Source organism: Ruditapes philippinarum, unplaced genomic scaffold, assembly GCF_026571515.1.
Source record: "Ruditapes philippinarum isolate M1 unplaced genomic scaffold, ASM2657151v2 ctg299_1_1_1_1, whole genome shotgun sequence".
Lineage (NCBI taxonomy): Eukaryota > Metazoa > Mollusca > Bivalvia > Venerida > Veneridae > Ruditapes > Ruditapes philippinarum.
In genome coordinates this window covers 30,394-53,270 of record NW_026858411.1, presented here as the reverse complement: position 1 = coordinate 53,270, position 22,877 = coordinate 30,394, and the positions used below count along the sequence as shown (strand labels likewise).

Sequence of the window (22,877 nt, the reverse complement as noted above, 5' to 3'; positions counted from 1 at the left end):
GATACCAGTTCTTCAATATATTGTAGCAAAGTAGCAATTTATCCTGTCACTTGTATCAATTTCGGCCCGATAACAAGGTGCCGTATATTTTTACTGATCTACGGCACTTGATCACGTGGTATGCATGAATGGGCACCTCTTTGCCGGACTACTTTTCAAGATTTACAGGCCGTTCCAGTGGTATGAAAAAAACTGTCGTTAAATCTTCTGCGTGTAGAATAACGAATTTTGGAAACGTTGATAAAACTTTGTTTGTTTATCTTATTTCACTCTATAATTTTTCAAGCGAAATAAAAATTATTAAAAGTGAAATAAATGTAAAACTTAACTCGTTTGCGACATTAAAATAGCGTACTTGATTTGATTGTTTTGCACGTGCTGTTTGGCGCTACATTGTGACGTCACGTAAACAATACTTTAAACGTCTGTACAGCGTTAACGACTGAATAAAAGATATTGGTGTTCGAATTCATTTTCTTAGTTAGACCATTATCTTTCATTCTAGATAGTTTTCACAACAAAATTCGACAAAAAATTGTTTTTATTTATCACATTTTTCAAAGAAAATGGCGCCCTCAATGTGAAAATACAAAGGGAGATAATAAGAACGGCGAGTGCATTGTTGTAGAATAATGCATGCTTCGGGCCTTCTTTGTTTATATAGAAACATTTCTGATCGTGTGATTAAAGGTAGTTTGCCTAATAAAATTCTTTTTAAAAAAACGGTGACAGGATAAATAGAATAATAGATTGGTGTCGTGGATGGAGAAAGTTTATCTGGCTCTGCTCCGAAATTTATTGGGTTCGCCTTCGGCTCACCCAATAAATTCTTCCGCCTCGCCAGATAAACTTTCTCCATCCACGGCACCAACCTATTATTCTCTATGTATGGAACCAGATATCCTTATATGTAACCGAATTATCAATATATTAATTCATTCTACAATATATGAAACCAATTTATCAATGCATGAAACCGAAGTAGCAATATAGAAGTTCGTTATCACATTATATTATACCAATTCTTCAATATATGGTACCAAAGTAGCCATATATGGATCCAGATATCTTTATATATTAATTCATTTTTACAATACAACTGTATATGAAACCATTTTATCGATGTATTGATCCAAAGTATCAATATATAAGTTGATTATAACCATTAATGCACATATAACCTTGGTTTTTATCATATGTTTTAAAATTATTTTATATATTTCTCAGAAATGATGACTTCCCTAAATATTATACGGTTATTTAATTCTGTAAAACTATGCCTTCTCTTTTAGCTACAAAATATGGTATTTTTTTATTCCGCAAAAAATTAGCTATTGTTTTTTTCCACGGAATATTTTCAAATTTTAGGCAGGCAAAAATTATTAAGGACGTCACTTGGTGTTTCTCTTTGGCTCGATCTCCCCCTTCATAATAATATGATAATTATGTAACAGTTCGAAGTTCGAGTCTATATAAAAGAAACTTATTGTCTCTTACTGAACACTCCAATTCAATCTTATTTTCACTGCCGGTATTTCTGGACATTTTGTTACTGGACATTTTGTAACTGAACATTTTGTTAAATTGTAAGACGGAAAGTTAAATCTCTATTTACGAGCTTAAAGTGTATAGGCCTATACACGGCATGATTATATTCTTATAAATCACATATTACCGCGCACGAGCCTATGTTCTCTCATTTGTGAGGGAGTTCATTTGAACACTGTGGTTACAAGCAAACCAATGCTGAACATATAGTGAATCAGTTCCCCATTCTATATATTTCTTGTCAGATTTGCATGATAATGTAGTATTTGTGTGCAATTTCTAACTTAGGTTTGTGTTGTGAAAGTTACGAAACTTCACGAAAAGTTTTAGCGCACGAACGAAGTTTTAGCGCACCAACTTCGCGCCCGAAATAAGAAGGGTAACATATTATTGTATACCATCGGACTTGGTCAATTTAATTTTTTTTCAAATAGACTTGATATTAACTTATGGACATAATAAAGACAACCACAGAATTATGTAAGTTCAACATTAGCGAAGAACCATTTCTTTCTAGCTTGTTATACCGTTTCCCTACGAGGTGTTGCGGTATTCAAGATACGCGCGCTTGGGTGATAAGCTATCTAAGCATTTTATTGCCCTTCTTCTCTTAGAATTAATATAAAATATGACAGATTATCATGATAATTATATAAATCTTTTGTATCTTAAGATTTATAAAGAGGTTAATGGTATTTAACTTCAAATTTTAAAATTGGCGATTATTTTAAATAATTGGTTTGATAGGAAATTGCCTTTTTACTTTAATTCATATTAAGATAAGCTTGATGTTTAGCTTCAATGTTAATTTACAACACCAGAGAACATACGGCAATATAGGCATGTATCACTACATTAACACGACTCATACCTGTGTTAACCAGCCTGTTGCTCGAACTTTTTCTATTATAACAGCCTCCTCAGATTGTCTCTGATAAAGCCAAGATCTTTTTGAATTAAAGTCATCACAACAATGTTAAAATTCTGACTGATTTTGACATAACAACACTTAAAATTTGCAAATTATAACTCCACGGAGTATTAGTCTATGTTTCCTACATAATTATACTAAAACTGTCCGTTTTTTGTACAATTTCAAAATGACAGAGGTAGCACATTGATAGTGGGACGTGCAACAATATCATCGTTCATTAACATATGTAACAGGGCCAGTAATTAGGTATTTTGTAAATTGTCAGAGTTGTTTCCCTTGGACCTTTAGGAAACGCGAGTTAAGCATGAATTCAACAAAACAATCTTTCTGACAGGATATTTGGGCTTGTAATATGCATTAATTGAGACAATGTTTTCCATATTTGGGCAGTTTGACCAAGTATTTTATTCCAGATGGCAGCTTAAGCTAGCAATCATACAAACAATCTATCTGACTTTCAGGATATTTGGGTGAAATACTACTTCTCAAGTGTTACCAGGACATGTTCATATTTTTCAAACTTGAGCTAGCAATCATCAAAACAATCTTCTGATAAATTTCCAAGATATTTTGGCTGCTAATGTGCCCTGTTCTGTAAGGTTTTTTTTTCATATTTGGGATTTGTGACCTAGTTTTAAACCCGTAACCCCAGATGGCGTATATTTCAACTTTAGCTAGCAATCATCAAAACAATCTTTCTGACATATTTCCAGGTTATATTGGCTAACAATGTGCAATACTCTGTTTACAAGGTTTTCCATATTTTGGCTTTGTGACTTAGTTTTTCACCCCCAGATGACCCATTTTTGAACTTGCCTAGCAATCATCTAAACAATCTTTCTGACAAAATTTCCAGAATATGTGGGCTGCTAATGTGCACTGTTCTGTTTACAAGATTTTCAATATTTTGGCTTTGTAACCTTGTTTTTCACTCCCTCCCCCCGATGACACATTTTGAACTTTAGCTAGCAATCATTAAAATCTTTCTGAACAATTTCCAGGATATTTGGGCTGATAATGTTTACTGTTCTGTTACAACGTTATTAATATTTTGGCTTTGCAACCTTTTTTTTCACTCCCTACCCAATATGACACATTTTTAAACAACTGTAGCTAGCAATCATTAAAATAATCTTCTGACACATTTCCATGATAGTTGGGCTGATAATGTGCACTGTTCTGTTTACAAGGTTTTCCATATTTGAACTTTGTGACATAGTTGTTCAACCCCAGATAATCCATTTTCGAACTTTAGCTAGCAATCATCAAAGCAGTCTTTGTGACAAATTTTCAGGATATTTGGGCTAATAATGTGCACTGTTCTGTTCACAAGTTTTTCCATATTTTGGCATTGTGACCTAGTTTTAAACTTGTGACCACAGATTGCCCATATTTCAACTTGAGCTAGCATTGATCAAAACAATATTTCTGACATAATTTCAGGATAATTGAGCTGATAATGTGCACGTTCCTGTTTACAAAGTTTTCTATATTTGGACTTGGTGACCTTGTTTTACAGCCCAGATGACCAATATCTGAACTTAAGCTATCAATTACCAAAACAATGTTTAAAACATATTTCCAGGATATTTGAGCTGATAATGTGTCCTGTTTTGTTTACAAGGTTTTCTGTGGGCTTTATGAGCTAGCTTTTTACCCCCAGATGATCCATTTTTGAACTTTAGCTAGCAATCACCAAAACAATCTTTCTGACAATTTTCCAGGATATTTGGGCTGATAATGTGTTCTGCTTACAACGTTTTTCAAATTTGGCTTTGTGACCTAGTTTTTCACCATCCGATGATCAAGTTTTGAACTTAAGCTAGCAATCATCAAAACAAACTTTCTAACAAATTTCCATGATATTTGGGCTGATGTGCATTTTTTCGTTAACAACGTTTTCCATTTTTGGACTGTTTGACCTAGTTTTTCATTCCAGATGACCCATATTTGAACTTGAGCTAGCAATCACCAAAACAATCTTTCTGACAAAATTTCCAGGATATCACGGCTTGAAATTTGCAATGTTTTGTTAACAACGTTTCCCATATTTGGACTCTGTGACCTACTATTTCACCCAAGATGACAGATGTTCTTAGCTGAGCTAGAAATCATCAAAATCATTCTGACAAATTCCAAGAATATTTTGGCTTGAAATAAGCCTTGTTTGTTAACAAAGTTTTCCATATATGGGCTTTGTGATCTAGTTTGACAAATACAGTGTTACCGAAATATGTATAGACTGACAACAGACAATTTTATTTATCCTAATAATAAAAGAACATCGTAATCTAGTATTCCACTTTTGATTTTTCAATTTATAGTCCTCCTGTAATAGTTTGTTTTAATAGTATTAAACACACGTCCTCCTGGAAAAAATATAAAAACACAAAAATTACATAAGGATCATTTTATTATATAAAGTTTTACAATATATGAATACATAAGGACGATTCTACAGCTGGAGGAAAGCAACACTCTAACCTAAGAATTTAACATCAGCTGCCAGTATAGACCCGTCATGGTTTAGAATAGTTCACTAATTAGTGGAGAGATTGAGTAAGTGACCAGATAGCTCAGTCAGTAGAGCAAAGATACTGTATTTTAAGGATCCTGGGTTAGAATCCTGGTCAGGCTGCACATTATTTTCATCCTGTGACAGACCAAATATATAAAATATCTAGCTCCAGGGTGTTTAAACTGTTTATGGAAGTTACAAACTTCTTAACAATTAACCCAAATCTTGATATTTCTATCAGTGAAAACAGAATTTTGATTTTTTCTTCATATAAAATAAAGACAATTAATTTTCTAAAAGCCAAATTTCTGGAAAAAAATTCATATCTAGCATTTTTTCATGTCATTGCCTGTAAACTTACAAATGAATGACATCATCATAAACAATAATAAAAGGCACTAGAATGAAGTCATTTTAACACATGACATTAATTGTGACTCATCTACCATGGTGGTTGTCACTAAATATAATGTTTTTCAGCATCATCATTATGTTATAATGGACAAAATTCAACTTAGAAGTATGTCAGTCAGACATAACAAAAATATGTTGTGGACACATTTATTCTACTTAAATTTTGAACAATTTATGTAATAAAATCATATTAAAATGTTATAAATTGATATCATATATTCACACATAACATCCAATCCAATCCAGTCTGTTTGTCCACACTAGGGTTGAAATAAGGACTTTTCTGGGGAAATAAAAGAATTTTGCACAATGTTTTATTTTTGCATGGAAATGCTATTAAATATCTACTTTAAAATCTGTCACATCACACAATATTTTACATATTTGGCATTAATTAAAAGTATTATACAAATGTAGTTCAATTAGAGCTATCACACCAAGTCTGCCAATCAAATGTTAAGTTGTTATGGAGACATTATAAAGAAAACAATAATAATAAATCATTTCAATATTTCAAAATAGCATTTTTTAAGGAAAATTCTAAGTTCAAGGGGAGATAAATCTTAATATACTGATGCAAGAGTTATGAACCTTGTCACATAAGATGTGGTTGAGATAGGGTACATATATTTGAAGTTTGAAGTTGATACCTTAAGAAATAGAAAAAGTTATAGTGAAAAATATTTTACTGCACCAAAACTTTAATCTGAAATGGAATTGGACGCGGACGTCGGGGCGAGTAGGACAGCTCTCCATATACTTCGTATAGTCGAGCTAAAAATGGAAGAAGGAAGACATGCATAATTTTCATACTGCAATCGTTCCATATTTTAAGTTTCATATAAAAATATTTCAGCACTTTTCGCTTTATCACTTGGTCCAGTTTTGTGGATGGATGGACGGACGGAAGGCAAATCTACATTTCCCTCCTTTTAACTGGTAGAAACAGATAGGGCAGTCAAGAGCATTATTAGACGATAAATCGAGGGCTTAATGCAATAAGGGTGTAACTACTTTTTTTTTCCAAAAATGGTTTTATATCACTTCTGACATTATTCTATTCGTAATAGATATACCATTGCTGCGTTGACGATTTCTGGGTTTGCGTAAATTATACCATAATCACGTGACCTTTCTTATGCCTTAACCTCACGAGACGACGAAGTCTCGTGAGGTTAAGGCATAAGAAAGGTCACGTGATTATGGTATAATTTACGCAAACCCAGAAATCGTCAACGCACCAATGGTGTATCTGTTTTAACCTATAGCTCCGCCCAGAAACACTTACTCCTTCGATCTTCAAAACTGAAAATTATACCATAGTCTGGGTATGGTATAATTTACGGTTATTGGAAATTATACTTGGAAGAATTTTACATAAGAAGCGCTGAAGAGCTATAGGTTAAATTAAGTCTAACTAATGAAGTTTGAACAAAGAATTTTATCAATTTATATCTACTTTTTGATAACGCTATAAGGGCCTATCTCAAAGTGACTTATTCCTGTATGAAATTTTTCAGCTGTTAAATAGACGGAATATTTTTAATTTTACGCCAGTACAGAAGAAAATACGCCCTATGCTTTTTCTAATATTATAGAATAAATTACGCCTGGTATAATAAGCAGATAGGGGGAAGTTTGTTGAGCGAGCTAAGAATTGTTAAGCTTCATGAGATTGGTGACTTGCTGAATGTCGCGAAAGATGGTTTTCATTCTGAAAAGGAGATTGAGACAATGTTCAAGGCGATGGGTCACGTCCAAGACGAGAAGAACAAGAAGTTTTATGCTCGCTTTAAATCAGATGATGGAAATGTTCCTGTAGATAGTCTGGCGAGCTACTGGATGCATTATCTAACAAGTGAAGATAGCTAATTTCTGGATCTGGCTCTACAGGCAATCGAAGATGGTTTGTAAAAACATGCGTTACAAATTGCAATATTGGGAATTTTTGTTAGCACATTTACCTTATCAATGTGGCATTTACACATACAAGTACAGGTTCGTCGTCTTGAAAATGCTACTGCATTTGTTAAATAAAAGCATCTAGTTTTTTTGTTCAAAACCATTCTAAACGCAAAAACTTGAAAAAAATGCACATTCTTATATTTTTTTAAAAAAATCCATAAGTACGCACGAGAATGTTAGCAGATATCTTAAAGACTGCACATGTGATTGAAGAGCTTATCTTCGCCGGAAGTGACGCACCTAAAAATAACTATAATTTTATATTTATAGCTTTCACTTACATTACTTGTCCTATGTAATAAAAGATGAAATAAAAATAAATTAATTCATTTGTCTTTCTTTAAAGATGATGTGTTTTTTCCTGTAATATCTACAAGCGTGGAAAGAGCATACATTAAATAACCTCACAGGCTGCTGATAATCGCTATCTCGATACTATTTTTAGTAACAATGACCTTTTCATTGACCCTAAATAACCTGCAGTTATAACTGCATTATCTTAAACATATCTTACATATCTCATATGTCTTTATAAATGACGTATTATTTTATAAAGGTAATCTGCCTTATAACCTTAAGATCTGGGTTTAGTGTTATAGAAATTACCATCTAAATACAACGTTTTCACGGTTCTTAATTTCCTTGACCTTTTACATGGCTTTAATTCCTTTAAGCTTTGCATTTCTAGTAGTTTAATGAAGTCTTATACCAATGATAACATATACTTCAAATACGGTTGATAATACGAAAGTGTGATACAAATTAACGGCAGCTTGAAGTACCTAGACGTACTGTTCGCATCTTTAAAAATAACGGATGGCTTTGTCAAGATTGAAAGATGGACAAATTAACAACTCCAGATCCATGCTAATTTTCAAGATAAAATTGAAAATGTGTTTAAAAGTAAAATATTATGAAGTAGCTAGATGTAAGCAATGTGCACATACAACTCACGTAGGTTACCAAAAAAAGAGGTCAAATTATGCAAAAATGGCCCTGACTGCGTTAGAAAGGCAGAGAAATATAGTTATAAATACTGTAAAATTAGTCATAAATCGTAGATATCATGTTTATTATTACATGAATCTTGATTTTTTTTAGTCTACTTTTCCTGAATCTTACATTTTACTTAAGTTTGATGTAACCGAAGTATTTTGGCTTATCTTGGGGCATGAAGTAGAAGATATTTAGTATTGTAAAGATAAATTAAAGTTATAATTATTCAATATTTCTTAACTTGCTTAGATCTACATGTATTATATCAGATTATTTGTTGTCTTATCGTATTTCTCGAATTCGATGTACTCATTTGTTTGGGACAAACATATTAACACCAAGAATTGTACATATTTTGTGCATGAAAATATATCTCAATAAAAAAATACATCCTTCTAACTAAATCTGGAGAATTTAATGAAAATGCAAATGCAGAAGCTAACATGTCTATCTCCCTTCGTCGACTGAACTGGCATTCTCTTTGAAGATTTAGGGGCGAAATCTGTAGTTGAAGATATAATTGTTCCGGCTTTTTCACAAACTACAAATTCAACGAGACCGTTTTTCGGTTATCCGGAATATGATATCTAAAGACCATATTAAACTTGCTTTCTTTTTCATATCAAACATGCAACCTTTTCCTTTAATTGTGTCATCGATTTCACCTCAACATATATTACACCATGACAGATAAAGTTTATTATCAAATATTATCACTTGGTGATAACTTACATGTATTCCTTGCCTTACATGTCATAATTATTGAAGCTGGAAGTCACTCTTACATAAGGTAAATCTTCTCAATTACTTTTTTTTTGTCTTTTTTCCTTTAATTTTAATTATACATAAGCAAATACCTTTTATAAGATAACTTCTGGCTTAGAGTTAACCTTAAAATCACTGTAACTTTAAGTATTATGGTGTCTGATTTGTGCCAGTCGTGCTTTCGGCACGCGACCCCACCAAGCGAAAAATCGAGAATTAACAAGTTTGAATAGCGGGTGCGCGGAGCAAAAACACGAATGACACAAATCAGTACCATAAAAAATATCGTCATTTCCCATAGGGACAGGATTCATTTTAGTTTCTATAGTAACTAAATTTCGGGATACGGTTTGATTTAACTAAAGGCCATGTGATAGAGTTCATAAAATTCTGTAGGTTCCGTCAAAGCTGTTTTATTTAAACATATTTTCTTTGAATATCTAATGCTAAGGTCCCTACTTATAATTCGCACGTATTATAGGAGAAAGTAGTTGTGGCATTAATTGAATAGATCTATGTCTCATATTTAATATGTAACTTCAATTGACATGAATCTTGAAATAATAAAACCCTAGGATAAAATGAACTGCTCCGAGCAAGTTCTTATCAGCGGAATAGATAAAACGAAATCCATAAAGAACGCTTGAAATGACAAAATAGAAATTTTTGCAGGCTCGTTTTGATCGAGCTTGTTCATGGACGGTAACAGAAAGGGCAAGTTTCCATTCACTTCCCTTAGCATCGACTTAAGCAAAATTCAACATTTGAACACAAAAATAGTGAAGGTTTGAATATAAAACATCCGCAGATGTGTTCGGAACCTTCAATGAGACACTTCCGTGCCATTCCATGACAAATGGCATATGGCCCACAAGTAAAAGAATGATTGTATAAATGCCCTTAACGAGAAAATAAAGGGCGGAATTCAACGAAATGGAATTTTGAAAGGGGATCAGAGGTTATATGATGTCTGCATATTAAAGGTTAGACGTCAAAAAAACAAACTTAAAAAGCAGGCACTATGTCCTGAGGGTGATTATACAGTATTCAAGTGAGTAATAATGCCGTTGAAAGCGGTCAACCTTCACAAACATATTCATGTCTTTTAAACTTGTTAAATCTGATGAAAGGGATATTTCCCGTAAAACAACAACAACAGTAACATCAGCAACAACAATATAAGCAAAAGATGCCCAAAATGTTTAAGTCAACTTTTTAAACTGGTAAGGAATTCATTTTGTGTACATTTATACGAACTATTTTAATTTTTATTACAGAAGATGGATTATCTTGTATATAAATGGAAGCTATGGTACACGTGGTTTGATATCAATAAAGACGGTAAAGTCGACTTTGCAGATGCCGAACAGGAAAGGTTACATAAACGTCCATATCTTACCTATAGATAAAAAATAAATAATTAAGATATGAAGTACTGGGTATATGTATAGCTTTTTTCCCCGATTTAGTAATTTATTTTGTTATACATCATGCAAACTTTTTGTAGCCTAGCTAATATGCTGTTTCGATATTTCCCAGGGGCGAGTAATCTGTATAGACTTAATGCCAACACTATAAAGTGTTGAGAATTGAGTACCGCTCAAGCCGGTGCTAGGGGGCGTGAGGGATGTTGCACTTATTCATTATCCCTCATGTACAGACTCAATCAAACCGAGTCTGCAATTCTTATGTTATTTTGTTAAAATTAATGCTTCCGAGGGATCACTTTGTTTCCAGAATTAAGAAAATGTAATGTTCTAGTTCTCTTCCCTGGCATAGCATTAAACTGTTGGTTCTGTACAACGAAAAAAAAACAACATGTCTCTCAAAATAATAGTGCATATTAGAAACCCTTGAACTGAAAACAAAAATTATTTCAATTCTCGGGTTGCTTAAATGCACTTTTATTCTGAGAGGCATGTGTTATTTTTGCAATGTAAATTTGAAATCAAAATAGGATTTGTGTGTCTGTTTTATCATCTTTTTATTTATTTATTCATTTTTATTATTATAATTATTATTATTATTATTATTATGATTATTATTGCCTTTGCTTTACATTAGATACAGTATCAATTACGGTGTTATGTATAACACTATATCATAGGTTCACAGACAAAATATCAAAGAGTGAGCTTTATTCTAATATATGCGCTAAATTCACGTACGAAAAAAGTTAGCCTTGTTTTCATAAAAATATTAGAATGAAATACGTATATAAAAATACTATTACTAAAGCTTGGGATGTATTTCAATAGCAGAAATGCACGTACAAAAGCACTACAGCGTGGTATGTATTTCTATATTATGGAGAAATTCATATAACAAATATGAAATTGTGGACTATATTCAAATATCATTCAAAAATCCATTAACTTCACTTACTAAAAATGGATTTAATTCTAATTAGCATGAAAAAAATCGCAAACAAATAGAGCTATTTATACGAAGTGGCAGGATGTGAAGTAGTTATACACTTGATTCAATCGTGCCATAAACGTTGGCTTAAGGAATGGGCATATTACAGAATTTCAAATTAACATGCAAACCCTCTTACCTCTAGAAAATACTTGTGTCGGCGTTGTAAATATTCATGACTCGGTAGCCATTTTGTCAAGTTTGCAACCAATTCTCTCGCTTGAACCAAGTATGCAACCACTTCACCTCCTGCCCCTTGTTATACCAGAGCGTTTATGTTATTCAAATATCAGTGAGAAATGCACAAGTCATGTAAAAATAAAACTCTGGGCTTTATTTCAGTAGAATAATGAAGCTATTGACATTAGACTTTTGATTAGAGATACAATATTATAAATATAAGTTCGTCATTACATTACTCTCAAATTGTATATAAAGGCAACTCTTTGGAATTTTGTTTATCACATAAACATCCTTTTTTAGAAAGCTTACTGTCAAGAGCTTGTTTTCATTGACCAGATTGCATAAAATTACACTGAAACGGTTGATTGTAAGAAAAAGATTTGTTGAATTGTATTAACTAGTTTTTTCAGTGTGTATCTTATTTCTAAACATTACACTTTTTAATAATTTTCTCCTCACAAATAGGTCAAAGTTCAGTAAACTACATCATCTAAGTGACGACGAGAAGAAGACCGTGATGGACCAGTTTGGTAAATGGTGGAGTGAATACGTCCTCTGGGGAAAATCTGAGATGACCGAGTCTGATTTCATAGAGCTAATGAGCAACGCCTGGAAGTCGGATAAACAGAAGTTTGTTGAGAGGATGCAGACGTGCATGGATATGATTTGTAACATTGTTGATACAAACAAAGACGGAGATATCTCTCTGGAAGAATTCAACATTATTATGAAGTCGGCAGGGCATAACGACAAATCGCTGGACGAAAAGTTCTTCGAGAACTATCACCCAGTTGATGGTAAAGTTCCTATAAAGGTGATCTCTGATTCGTGGGTACATTTTGTAACGTGCGAGGACAGCGAAAAGCCTGATATAGTAAAAGTCGCGTTTGAATTCGGAGTGTAATAGACTTGAAAATCCGATCACTTATTTTCTTTATGTTAAAGTGCCCATAAATCTGTAATTGATGCTTAACTCAGTGAGTTAAAGATACTTTTAATTAAATGTACTTTTAAAATCTTATTGTTTGTTAATACATAAGACCGTTATGATATTTGCAGAAACACTATATTCGTTTTATAAATGATGTTCGAGGAATAAAATATTTTCGCCTGACTTAATTCATTTTTGTTACCATTTCAACCTCCGAATGTCCATTTTGATATTCTTAAATGATGCAAATAGGAAAGTAACTTGATTTATTCATTTTAATCGCCGATCTTTTTATTAATTTTAATCGCCGATTTTTTTATTAATTTTAATCGCCGATTTTAAGTTGTAAAACTAGAGGTTACCCAGGAATCAATATAAATGGGACCAACATGGGTTCTTTATCAGCCCTATGTAGGCAATCCATGCAGCCCTGCACGGAGAGTGCAACCGGGACCTATCTGGGTCCTATATGGGGAGCCTATAAATAATTTATTTTTGTATTTTGCAAAACTTAATGTAGTATAATGTGTTTAGGGGAAGTAAATTCGCTAAATTAAAACCAAAAAAAAAAAAAAATGAAAAATAGAAAAATTATTGAATTCTGCTAATTCTCACTCATGATATCATGTAATGGGGGTTGGATCATGTCTGAACAGATTTATGTGAGTTAGTCGAATACCCTTTGATCTCTAAGTATGGTGTTAAATTGTTGTATATTATTTATAACAAACACAGCAGTAAATTTGACATTTCATATATTTTTTTGAATAAATATCAACAAAGAATGAATTTGAATGTAAAATAATTATATACTAAAACAAAAGCTATTTACAGAAGCACTTGAACAAAATTTTAAAGCCTGCAAGCAAACGAGGTATCGCGAGTGTTTTGCACATTATACCAGACAAGATTTTTACAAGAATTTGTCAGATCTTAGATTCCTCACAGAAGAGTAATGCAGATACAGCAACAGATTATGAATTTAACTTCTTGATATGGTTAACAAAATTCTAACATCGTTCCCATTATATCCTTATTGAATAAAGACAAAGCTTTAAATTGGATAAATAAATCATACATTCACCCTTGTTAACCTTTTACATGCTGGAACAGGGATGATCCCTTTGCCGTTGCCACCAATATAGGGCAAGGCCAAACATTTCACAGTGATTTGTTGGGCTACGCTCTGTGTAGCGAAGCAACGTGGGGGTCAATGCGTCGGAGTTTGGAGCAAATGCAGCCTGGTCAGACTGTATACTCAACTTTTGTATTATGACACTGAAATCCCTTCAAATTCGAACAGACTGTTCCAGATTTAATGCAGGCAGGTTACTGGTCAAGAGCAGAATTTTGTCATGTCGTATGACATCACATAATATGACGCCATTAAAAAAATGAAGGCATACATAAATCACTTGCTGCACTAAAACAGTAGAAAGCTTCTTAACATCTTATGCCATTATAATAATTGAATAAATCAAAGTGCATGAATAAAACCTATACTATATACTAGTACTAAAAAAATCCCAAAAAGAATAATTAGCTAATCTTATGTATATAATTAACTAATCTTATGTATATTACTGCAATTAAAAAATTAATTTACAAGATTTACGTTTTCTTGCTCATCTGCCTTTAAACTGGATGCCTACAGATGAGGAAAAAACTGGTGAGAAGGATAGCACTACCTATAAATTGTACAATAAAATATCTACATATTATACATGTATATAATCTAACTAGAACAGAAATTACCACGACTTAAATATGCTAAATGGAAGTTAAGTACTCATGGTATGCATAGGTTAGTGTTTGTTAGTTATCGTTAATAAAATTATAATCTGTCTGGACTCGCACATCCGGGGACAGATTTTAGGGAAACAATGCTCACTTAACAAACACTAACCTACTTAGTGGTTGAAATTATATTTTCATTCTTTACACAGCACAAGTTTCATCTAACCTATTCACTTTAAGTGGTTAAATTTATGTTTTGAATCTTTACACGGTACCAGTAGGCTATGACACACTGTTTTAACTGGATATTATTATTTGACAAACTGCTGCTGATTTTATAAAAAAATAATAAAACAATTGGATAAAATCGAAACATTTCATTGGACAAAATATAATTCCAACCACTTAATGACATAATGACAATTGAGATGTAAATTTAGGAAATGTAATGTAACCCTGAAAAGTTGTATATTACCAGCAATGAACATAAAAATAGCATTTTATTTACATGTATTTGAGAAAAAAAACCAGAAGGTCTTTTTATGTTACAGTATCATCAGCAAGCAGAACTTACTAACTAACATATCATTAATATAACAAAATTTGTTTTTTATTCACAATAGTTCTCACAATGTGCAAGAGTTTAATTTAAAACTGGTCAATATGAAAAGTATGTAAGACTGTACACTCATTATGTAATTGAGGAGAGTTCAAACAAAATATGTCTGTGTTATTAAAGACACATGGTTATTTGGTAAACTAAAATTTTCCCTTAACATTGTACATAATTAAACACAGGTTTTTTTAGGGAGTGTAACAATGATTTTGCAATGCGTAACCAGCTTTAAGGTAAATTAACAAAGTTTAGTTACAAGTACATGTACGTAATAAAGTATTCAACCAATAGCAAACAGTCCAAAATAGCTTTTACAATTAAACCTTTACTTCACTAAGTATCTTAAATTGACTTGTACAATTTCCAATCTGAACAAAACCATGGAAAAAATTCAAAACATTAAACAAGAATGAAAACTACCAAAATAATCATAAAAGGGTAATTAATTATTACTTATCAAACAAGACACTGTTTTAAATAAAAGTCAACATATTATGTTTGACATGCATTTTGTTTCATTATAATTCATCATAATTCATTAAACCTACATTGTTAACTCCAGTAATGATCTAAATATAGTCAAAACAATATGTCAAATGCGTACCAATACCCTGCGGTCTGGAGACCACAGGGAATAAATGAAAGGGAGATAATTCAATTAAAAATTCTTTTCCTTTGCCAGTTACCATCCTTGAAGATGAGATTCCCTGGTCAGTTACCATCCTTTGAGATGAGAGTTTGTAATTCAATTTTCAATTTTACATAAAGCTTGTTCTTTCATCATATAACAACCTACTAAAGCTATCACTACATTTATCCTTTTTGGGATATTTCAATGCTCTGAAGCCCATGTATATGTTGGTAAATTTTTATCTATATTCACAACACCACTGTACAAGACCTCCAGTCCTCTGTGAATAATTAAAGGGCCCCTGGTGGACACCTATGTACCAGCTTGAAAAATTCCTCATAATCATGACCAGATATTTTACCACACATGGGATGTGAACCAACAGAGGTGAGTGGTAAGTGATTCAGTCTGAGTCAGTGACATTAGCTACCCTGCCATTGAGACCATGGCCAACCATATGCTCAAAGATCTGATACCTTGGATTTCTAACAAGGCCAGTCAATAAACACCTACACAACTAAGAATTTTCATGTTTATACGGAACACAGTAAATGACAATTTCTAATTCAGATCACTAGCTACATCAGGTCAAAGGTCAGTCAGTTAAAACATATATTCATAACAAACAATATACAATAAGGTACAGAAGGTAAAATTTTGAAAATATTAAACAGTGCATATTTGCATATAGTTGCCCCAAAATGTTATAATATCAGTTGAAATGTGTCAGAAATTGAACTGACATGCGAAGAAAAAGTTCTCTTTCAACATACATGCTTAAGTTTATTGCATTAAAACATTAAAACAACATTTTGAGCTTTTTAGTGTGACAATAACAAAAAGTAATGTATACCAAACGCCTTTGTTTTAATTACACTAACAGTTTAACATTCAATTATACTAACACTTTAACAAGTTATTATTTAAACAATAAAATAATATAAACATCTTTAGTGTTGTCATGTAAGTTTCTTTTTACTTATCACATGTATCATATCTTGAAGGAATTATTATGTAACAAACAGGATGTCTGTCATAAGCAATAGATGCTTGATATCTATTTGCTATACACATGTATATATTTCAGATATTAATTAATATTGACATGACTTCACCTAAAGAAGACCTGTACAACCTGTCATAAATACAAGAAATTCTATGTTCACACTACTCAGTTATAAAATGTCATCTGATTTGTGTAACAGTGAAAGGAACTGAGGAGTTTAGATCAAGGAAGAACGGTCCTTCTTCAAGTGGACGGAATGTACACGGCGAGATGTTGTATATACCACCAGAGATCTTGTCCAGTTGTAACACTACATATCCTCGTCTGAAAAATGAAGAAAAAAAATCTGAAAACAAAGGTATCCCTTGGAAGCATTAATAACAACAAAATTGCATGAAAATTGAAGGCTCGGTTTGATTGAGTTTTTACATGAAGGATAATGAACAAGAGGGCCATGATGGCCCTGAAGTCGCTCACCTGTATATAGGCCCCCAGAGCGGGGCCAGTTTAAACCCCAGGGCTTTTATTTGAACAAACTTGGTAGACACCCATTAGAAGATGTTTCATGCTAAACATCTAAAGTCTAGCTAGTTGAGTTTTATAAAAGAGATTTTTTAAGTTTTTACTACACACATATAGTTAAAAGCAATGGCAACACTGGGGCGGGGCCAGTTTTGCCCCAAGGCTTTTATTTGAACAAACTTTGCAGATACTCACTAGAAGATGTTTCATGATTAATATCTAAACTCTAGCTATTTTGGTTTTTTCAAAGAAGATTTTTTAAGTTTTTGCTATACACATAAATAAAATCAATGACCCCCAGGGCGGGGCCAATTTTGACCCCAGGGCTTTTATTTGAACAAAATTTGTAGACACTCACTAGAAGATGTTTCATGCTTCATCTAAACTCTAGCTATTTGGGTTTTTTCAAAGAAGATTTTTTTTTAGTTTTTGCTATACACATATAAGGAAAATCAATGACCCCTTGGGCGGGGCCAATTTTGACCCCAGGGCTCTTATTTGAACAAATTTGGTAGACACCCATTAGAACATGTTTCATGCTAAATATCTTAGCTTTAGCTCTTTGGGTTCTTTAAAAGAAGATTTTTTAAGTTTTTACTATATGCATATAGGGAAAATCAATGACCCCCTGGGGCGTGGGCCAATTTTGACCCCAGGGCTTTTATTTGAACAAACTTGGTAGACACCCATTAGAAGATGTTTCATGCTAAACATCTTAGCTCCAGCTCTTTGGGTTCTTTAAAAGAAGATTTTTTAAGTTTTCACTATATGCATATAGGGAAAATCAATGACCCCCGGGGCGGGGCCAATTTTGACCCCAGGGCTTTTATTTGTTCAAACTTGATAGACACTCACTAGAAGATGTTTCATGCCAAATATCCAAGCTCTACCTCTTTGGGTTTTTTAAAATAAGATATTTCCAGTTTTTTTCTTTTGGTTGCCATGGAATTAAATTCTTTGAACAATTATTAAAGGTGACCACCAAAAGAACATTCCTGTAAAGTTTGGATGAAATTGGCTTAGTGGTTTATGTAGAGATGTCATTTAAAGTAAAAGTTTACGGACAACGGACGGACGATGGACGTACGACTGACGGACGGACGCCGGACGAAAAGCGATCACAAAAGCTCACCCTGTCACATTGTGACAGGTGAGCTAAAAAGTGCAACATCCCTCATGCCCCCTAGCACCGGCTTGGGCATTTACTTTATAGTGCTGGCATCAATGATCCAAAAGGACAACACTGTCACATCATCGAAGAATCCCAGCGGTAAATTTTAAAGAAAGTTTGCAAGACTTTTTTGTCCATCTACCTTTGAGTAAAACAGTGCACTTTATGTAAAAGAGATTCCATTATGCATTTTTGTGCAAATTACTAATTAGAGCATTAATTTTTAAATAAGAAATACCAGCCCGATAACGGCATAGTCTTACTTCTTATGACATAATTTCTGAATCACTTGTTTAAACAAGACCTGTCTGAGGACAGCACACTCTACTTTTTTAACTGTTGGATAACGTAGCTAAAAGTAAAGTTTTTTTAAGTTTGAAGTTATTGACTTACACATTTTTTGAGAAATTGACGTTCAAAGCAAAAATTTAAGTAAAGAAATACATGTTTATGCAAATTTACACAAAGTTACTCATTGGCGAAATTGTTTAGCAAGATATTCCTTCACTGACCAGTTGGAAATTAGAAAACTTATAGTGATTTAGGATGGAAATCAGAAAAAAACACTTTGTTTACATTATGCTCCCTTTATGACAAATCATTTCACACACAGCATTACTTACTTCTAGCTTTTATTATCATTTTAAATCCATTATAAAAACATGATTTTAACATGTTTGCCCCTTTTCAAGAAGAGAAAAATATTGCTATCTGAGGCATAAAGTTAACTATGTTTGTAAGCTTTAAAATCAAAATACTTGGATTAAACTTTTTATTCAAGCTGTCATAGGCAAGACCTGTTCTCCTGTAGTATTCAGATGGTTATAGACATAAACTGGAAATGTATAGTTAGGACATATATGCCTGAACATTCCTCAATTACTTCAGTCTACAGACTATCAACATTACAGTGTGAAAGTTCGATGGACTGTCAAGAGCAAATCGATATACCCCTACCACAACAACAGTGGCATAAAAACTGGCCAAAGACATTAGCTAGCTTGATATACAACAACTATTCAATAAAGGAACTAAATAGATTCATTACCTGAAATCGCCTGAAGTTGTTTTTGTAAGGCCACCTGGTACATTAGCACTTACACATACAACCTCAAATCCTACACTGTATTCTCTGTAACACATAAACAATAGCTTTATTGTAACAATAGTTTTATTGAAACAATAGCTTTATTGAAACAATAGCTTTATTGAAACAATAGTTTTATTAAAACAATAGCTTTTTTGAAATGAAATCTTAAACTTGTATATCTTAATATAAATTAAAATGGCATTATACACATCCAAGTGTAAATGGTGGGTATACAGGTAAAAGTCAAAATAAGTTTACATTTTGCCAAAATTGCTTTCAATTTTATAGTTTACTTCAAATATCCTTCAGCATTTATCTATAAAGTTCAATTTATTAAGAGTGGGGCAGTTTCTTTACATTTTATGCAGTTTTTGCATTTTATCCTTCATTATCAAGTTCTGGTCAATCACCATCATTCTAGTCAAACTTCTAAAATTAATAGCTAAAACACCTCAACCTGACAGTAAAACAAGAGCTGTCCATAAGACAGCCAGCTGGACTATTCTCTCTGCTTGTCAGTAAAGTGACATAACTCTGTAAAAAGGTACCTGTGCCCATCATGTAAGATAATCAAAGGAAATAAGTCTGTTTCAACCTGTTCCCTTCAGTGGTTTTAGGGTTTTAGAGATACCAACTTGCACAAAAAAAAACTTAACCAAAGTGTGAACACCAATGCCTGTGTGAATATAAAAGCCCCCCGCCCCATATTTTTTAATAGTCAAGCTAAAATAGGGCATAATGTCATTTTTAATTTTCATGACTTTTTTTCAGCATTCATTGCAAATTTATCTCAAAAAGTGAGAAAAAAGATCTGTACAATTTAAGATAACTTACTTTGGACCAAACAGTTCAATTAAGACATAGTTATCAGTATTGCTGTTGTCAATTTTCACCTGGTATATAGGGTTATTTTTGTGAGTGTCCGGATAATTACTACAACCACCTGCAGTCGCACCTTTCCACTGACCCGTTAACTGAAAAATATCAAATATTTACATTAAGTTTTGCTGATCATTAATTATAAACCACTGAACAAACATGCAAAATAAAATGATAACATGGGTAAAACAATATCCCCTCATTGTTTGTTTTTTTATCTAGTTTTTACACTGATTTAACACATTTTTGCCCACCTAACCATATTTCCTGGATAACTAACCAGTTATAACCAATAACTCCGCAAGTGACCCACTACTAATCCTACATGATTTCTGAATCAGCAGTAAGAGACTATTAATATCTGTCATATGTTGCAGTTCGGATCGGAATATCCGTACCGAAGGGACATGCTGTCCCAGAATTCCAAAATATATTAATGACAGAAACATGTTGGTATATTTCCTGTTGAGTCAATGATGCAAGCTCAAAATCATTGCTAAACCGTAAAAATTCTACTAAAAGATAACAGCAAAGTATTTTGTTCCGATACATTTTTTTCTGTTTATGTACCGCTAAATAATGTAATGTTAAATATCAGAGACATCCTATGTAACAACCCTATTGATAATAGACCATATAAGATTTTAGAAACAACATAATTGTATTGTTTTTTTTATTTGTTTGTTTGTTATGTTTGTTTGGATTTTTTCAACACATAACTGGCCACATCGTACCGAATGCTATAATAGGCTTAAAATGTTATGTAAAACTTTGTAAATGACAATAAAAATGAGTCAATTGGATCCTAGAATTCAAGTTTATTTCTTTCAAATAATCAATGATGTTTTTTTGATGGAATTGTATTAAAAAGTTCTTTGAGTGAATTTACACAATAAAATCTATTACAGGCCTGTGAACAATTAGACATTCAAGAAGAAAAGGCTTGACAGTAAAATTTTCATTACAAGCTACACAGAAATGTACAAAAATGTATTAGAAATATACCTTTTAACCTTTTAATATTGCTGAAAAAGTGAAAGAAAAACTTGGTATTGATATCGTAGAAAATATGTTTAAAAGAAAATATGGATAATACAATGACATACTCGTTTTTCATACTGTTTCTTGTATGGATCAACAATCTTCGTAAGTGAGAACTCACATGTTGCAAATACCCTGAGTGTATAGTGTATTGTATTGTTTTTCTCGTACTGTGACACAACAAGTGTGTATGTGGCGTTCTTCTTATTCTCTATCAGTTTACACAGGTAGTGTGGACTGTTGATTCTTACACCATCTTTATATGGCGGAGGGTCATCTGTTTAAAGGGAAAATATGTATTAAAAATGTTTGAACTGTTCCTTTCTTTCATAATTTTGACAATCTTTTGTGTAAGACAGAGTTGTCAACTTATTTACCCTTGTGATATAGTGATCTTTAGCTGAAGGAAGATTAGTAATACATTTCTAAAATAAATTGCATTGAAACAAAATTCTTTTCTTTGGAGGTCTTCAAAACTTTATCATGAATGTATTATTACTCCTTAAAAGTTTACTCAGGTTTTTGGTCTATTGATTGTTATATCATCTATATAAGAAAAACATTTTAAATATGTTAAAAGAAAAAATATGCTAAAAACAATTTATAAATTAAAGATCCAGGCCAAACAGCAGCTCTGCACTGTTTGACGAGCAATATACAGGTAACAGCTATATTTAATCAAACATATATATATAATATCTGGATATTCCTAAAACTTAAAATTGGACAGTTTTCAATTTAAAGGAGGAAAAGTCCATCAAACAAAATTGCCGTCAGGGTAAGTAAAAAGGATTAAAACTAAACATACGAGGGTAGAATATCTTTTTCCCACCAGTGTCATACACCAGAAGTGCTATAAACTCACGGTTGTCTGCAAAATCATTCTGTAAGTAAAAAAAGTATTGTATGAACAACAAAAAACAAATTGATGATCTATCAACTGTTATAATCTAAAACAGGAAGACAACTCTACAGTAATGAACCAATGAGTAGAAATTACACACATGTTACAAGGTGGTTTAACATGCTTGTTTGTTTATTTTCTGTTTTTTAGGGCAATTTTAAAACAATTTGGGCCATATGAGGGGTGTTCATTGAATAATGAAAACAGTCTTGAAATACAAAACCAAGTCAGGTATATTTATGAAACTACAGCAGCACAAAATATGAAACCAGAGTAACATCTTTGGTGCCAAAGATAATGCCGTTGTCAGGACGTCCTGTACTGATGATGTCATCAACATATGATGTCCCTTCCTGTTTTATTCAAAATTGACGCCAGCAGAGAAGACCAATGATTTTACATATTTACAAGGCTGCAACTTGGAGAAGAATTGAAGCAAATTCAGGCTGATTTATTTACTGTATATACAGACTTAACTGTACCATATAACATGTATATTGGCATTGATCTTCTACAAAAGGCTTTCCTGAACAACTCATCAGTAATTACCAACATCGCGATTGACCAATTACTTATCCCACATGATTTCTAAATCAATGGTGAGAGAC

The 22,877-nt window shown here is 32.6% G+C and overlaps 2 protein-coding genes across 2 annotated transcripts in view; one reads left to right on the top strand and one right to left on the bottom strand.

Moving 5' to 3' along the window:
- The first annotated feature begins 9,084 nt into the window (after positions 1–9,084).
- On the top strand, positions 9,085–12,860 carry LOC132753119 (sarcoplasmic calcium-binding protein-like). The gene is made up of 3 exons (XM_060743545.1): positions 9,085–9,165; positions 10,418–10,515; positions 12,207–12,860. Exons 2-3 carry the CDS (start codon positions 10,421–10,423, stop codon positions 12,643–12,645), a joined length of 534 nt encoding a protein of 177 aa, XP_060599528.1. The 5' UTR covers positions 9,085–9,165; positions 10,418–10,420; the 3' UTR covers positions 12,646–12,860.
- Positions 12,861–16,805: 3,945 nt separating this feature from the next.
- LOC132753108 (calpain-7-like) overlaps positions 16,806–22,877 on the bottom strand; it is a 30,078-nt gene continuing 24,006 nt past the window's right edge. Inside the window, 5 exon segments of the mRNA XM_060743531.1 lie at positions 16,806–16,986; positions 19,404–19,487; positions 20,280–20,419; positions 21,431–21,642; positions 22,174–22,249. Coding sequence (XP_060599514.1) covers positions 16,842–16,986; positions 19,404–19,487; positions 20,280–20,419; positions 21,431–21,642; positions 22,174–22,249 — 657 coding nt within the window. The 3' untranslated portion in view covers positions 16,806–16,841.

What these genes read in the sequence shown, in the direction of transcription:
- LOC132753119 (XM_060743545.1), top strand. Translation starts at nt 10,421, where the DNA reads ATGGATTATCTTGTATATAAATGGAAGCTATGGTACACGTGGTTTGAT. An exon ending in GCAGATGCCGAACAGGAAAG is followed by an intron (nt 10,516 to 12,206) that starts GTTACATAAACG and finishes CCTCACAAATAG; the next exon opens with GTCAAAGTTCAGTAAACTAC.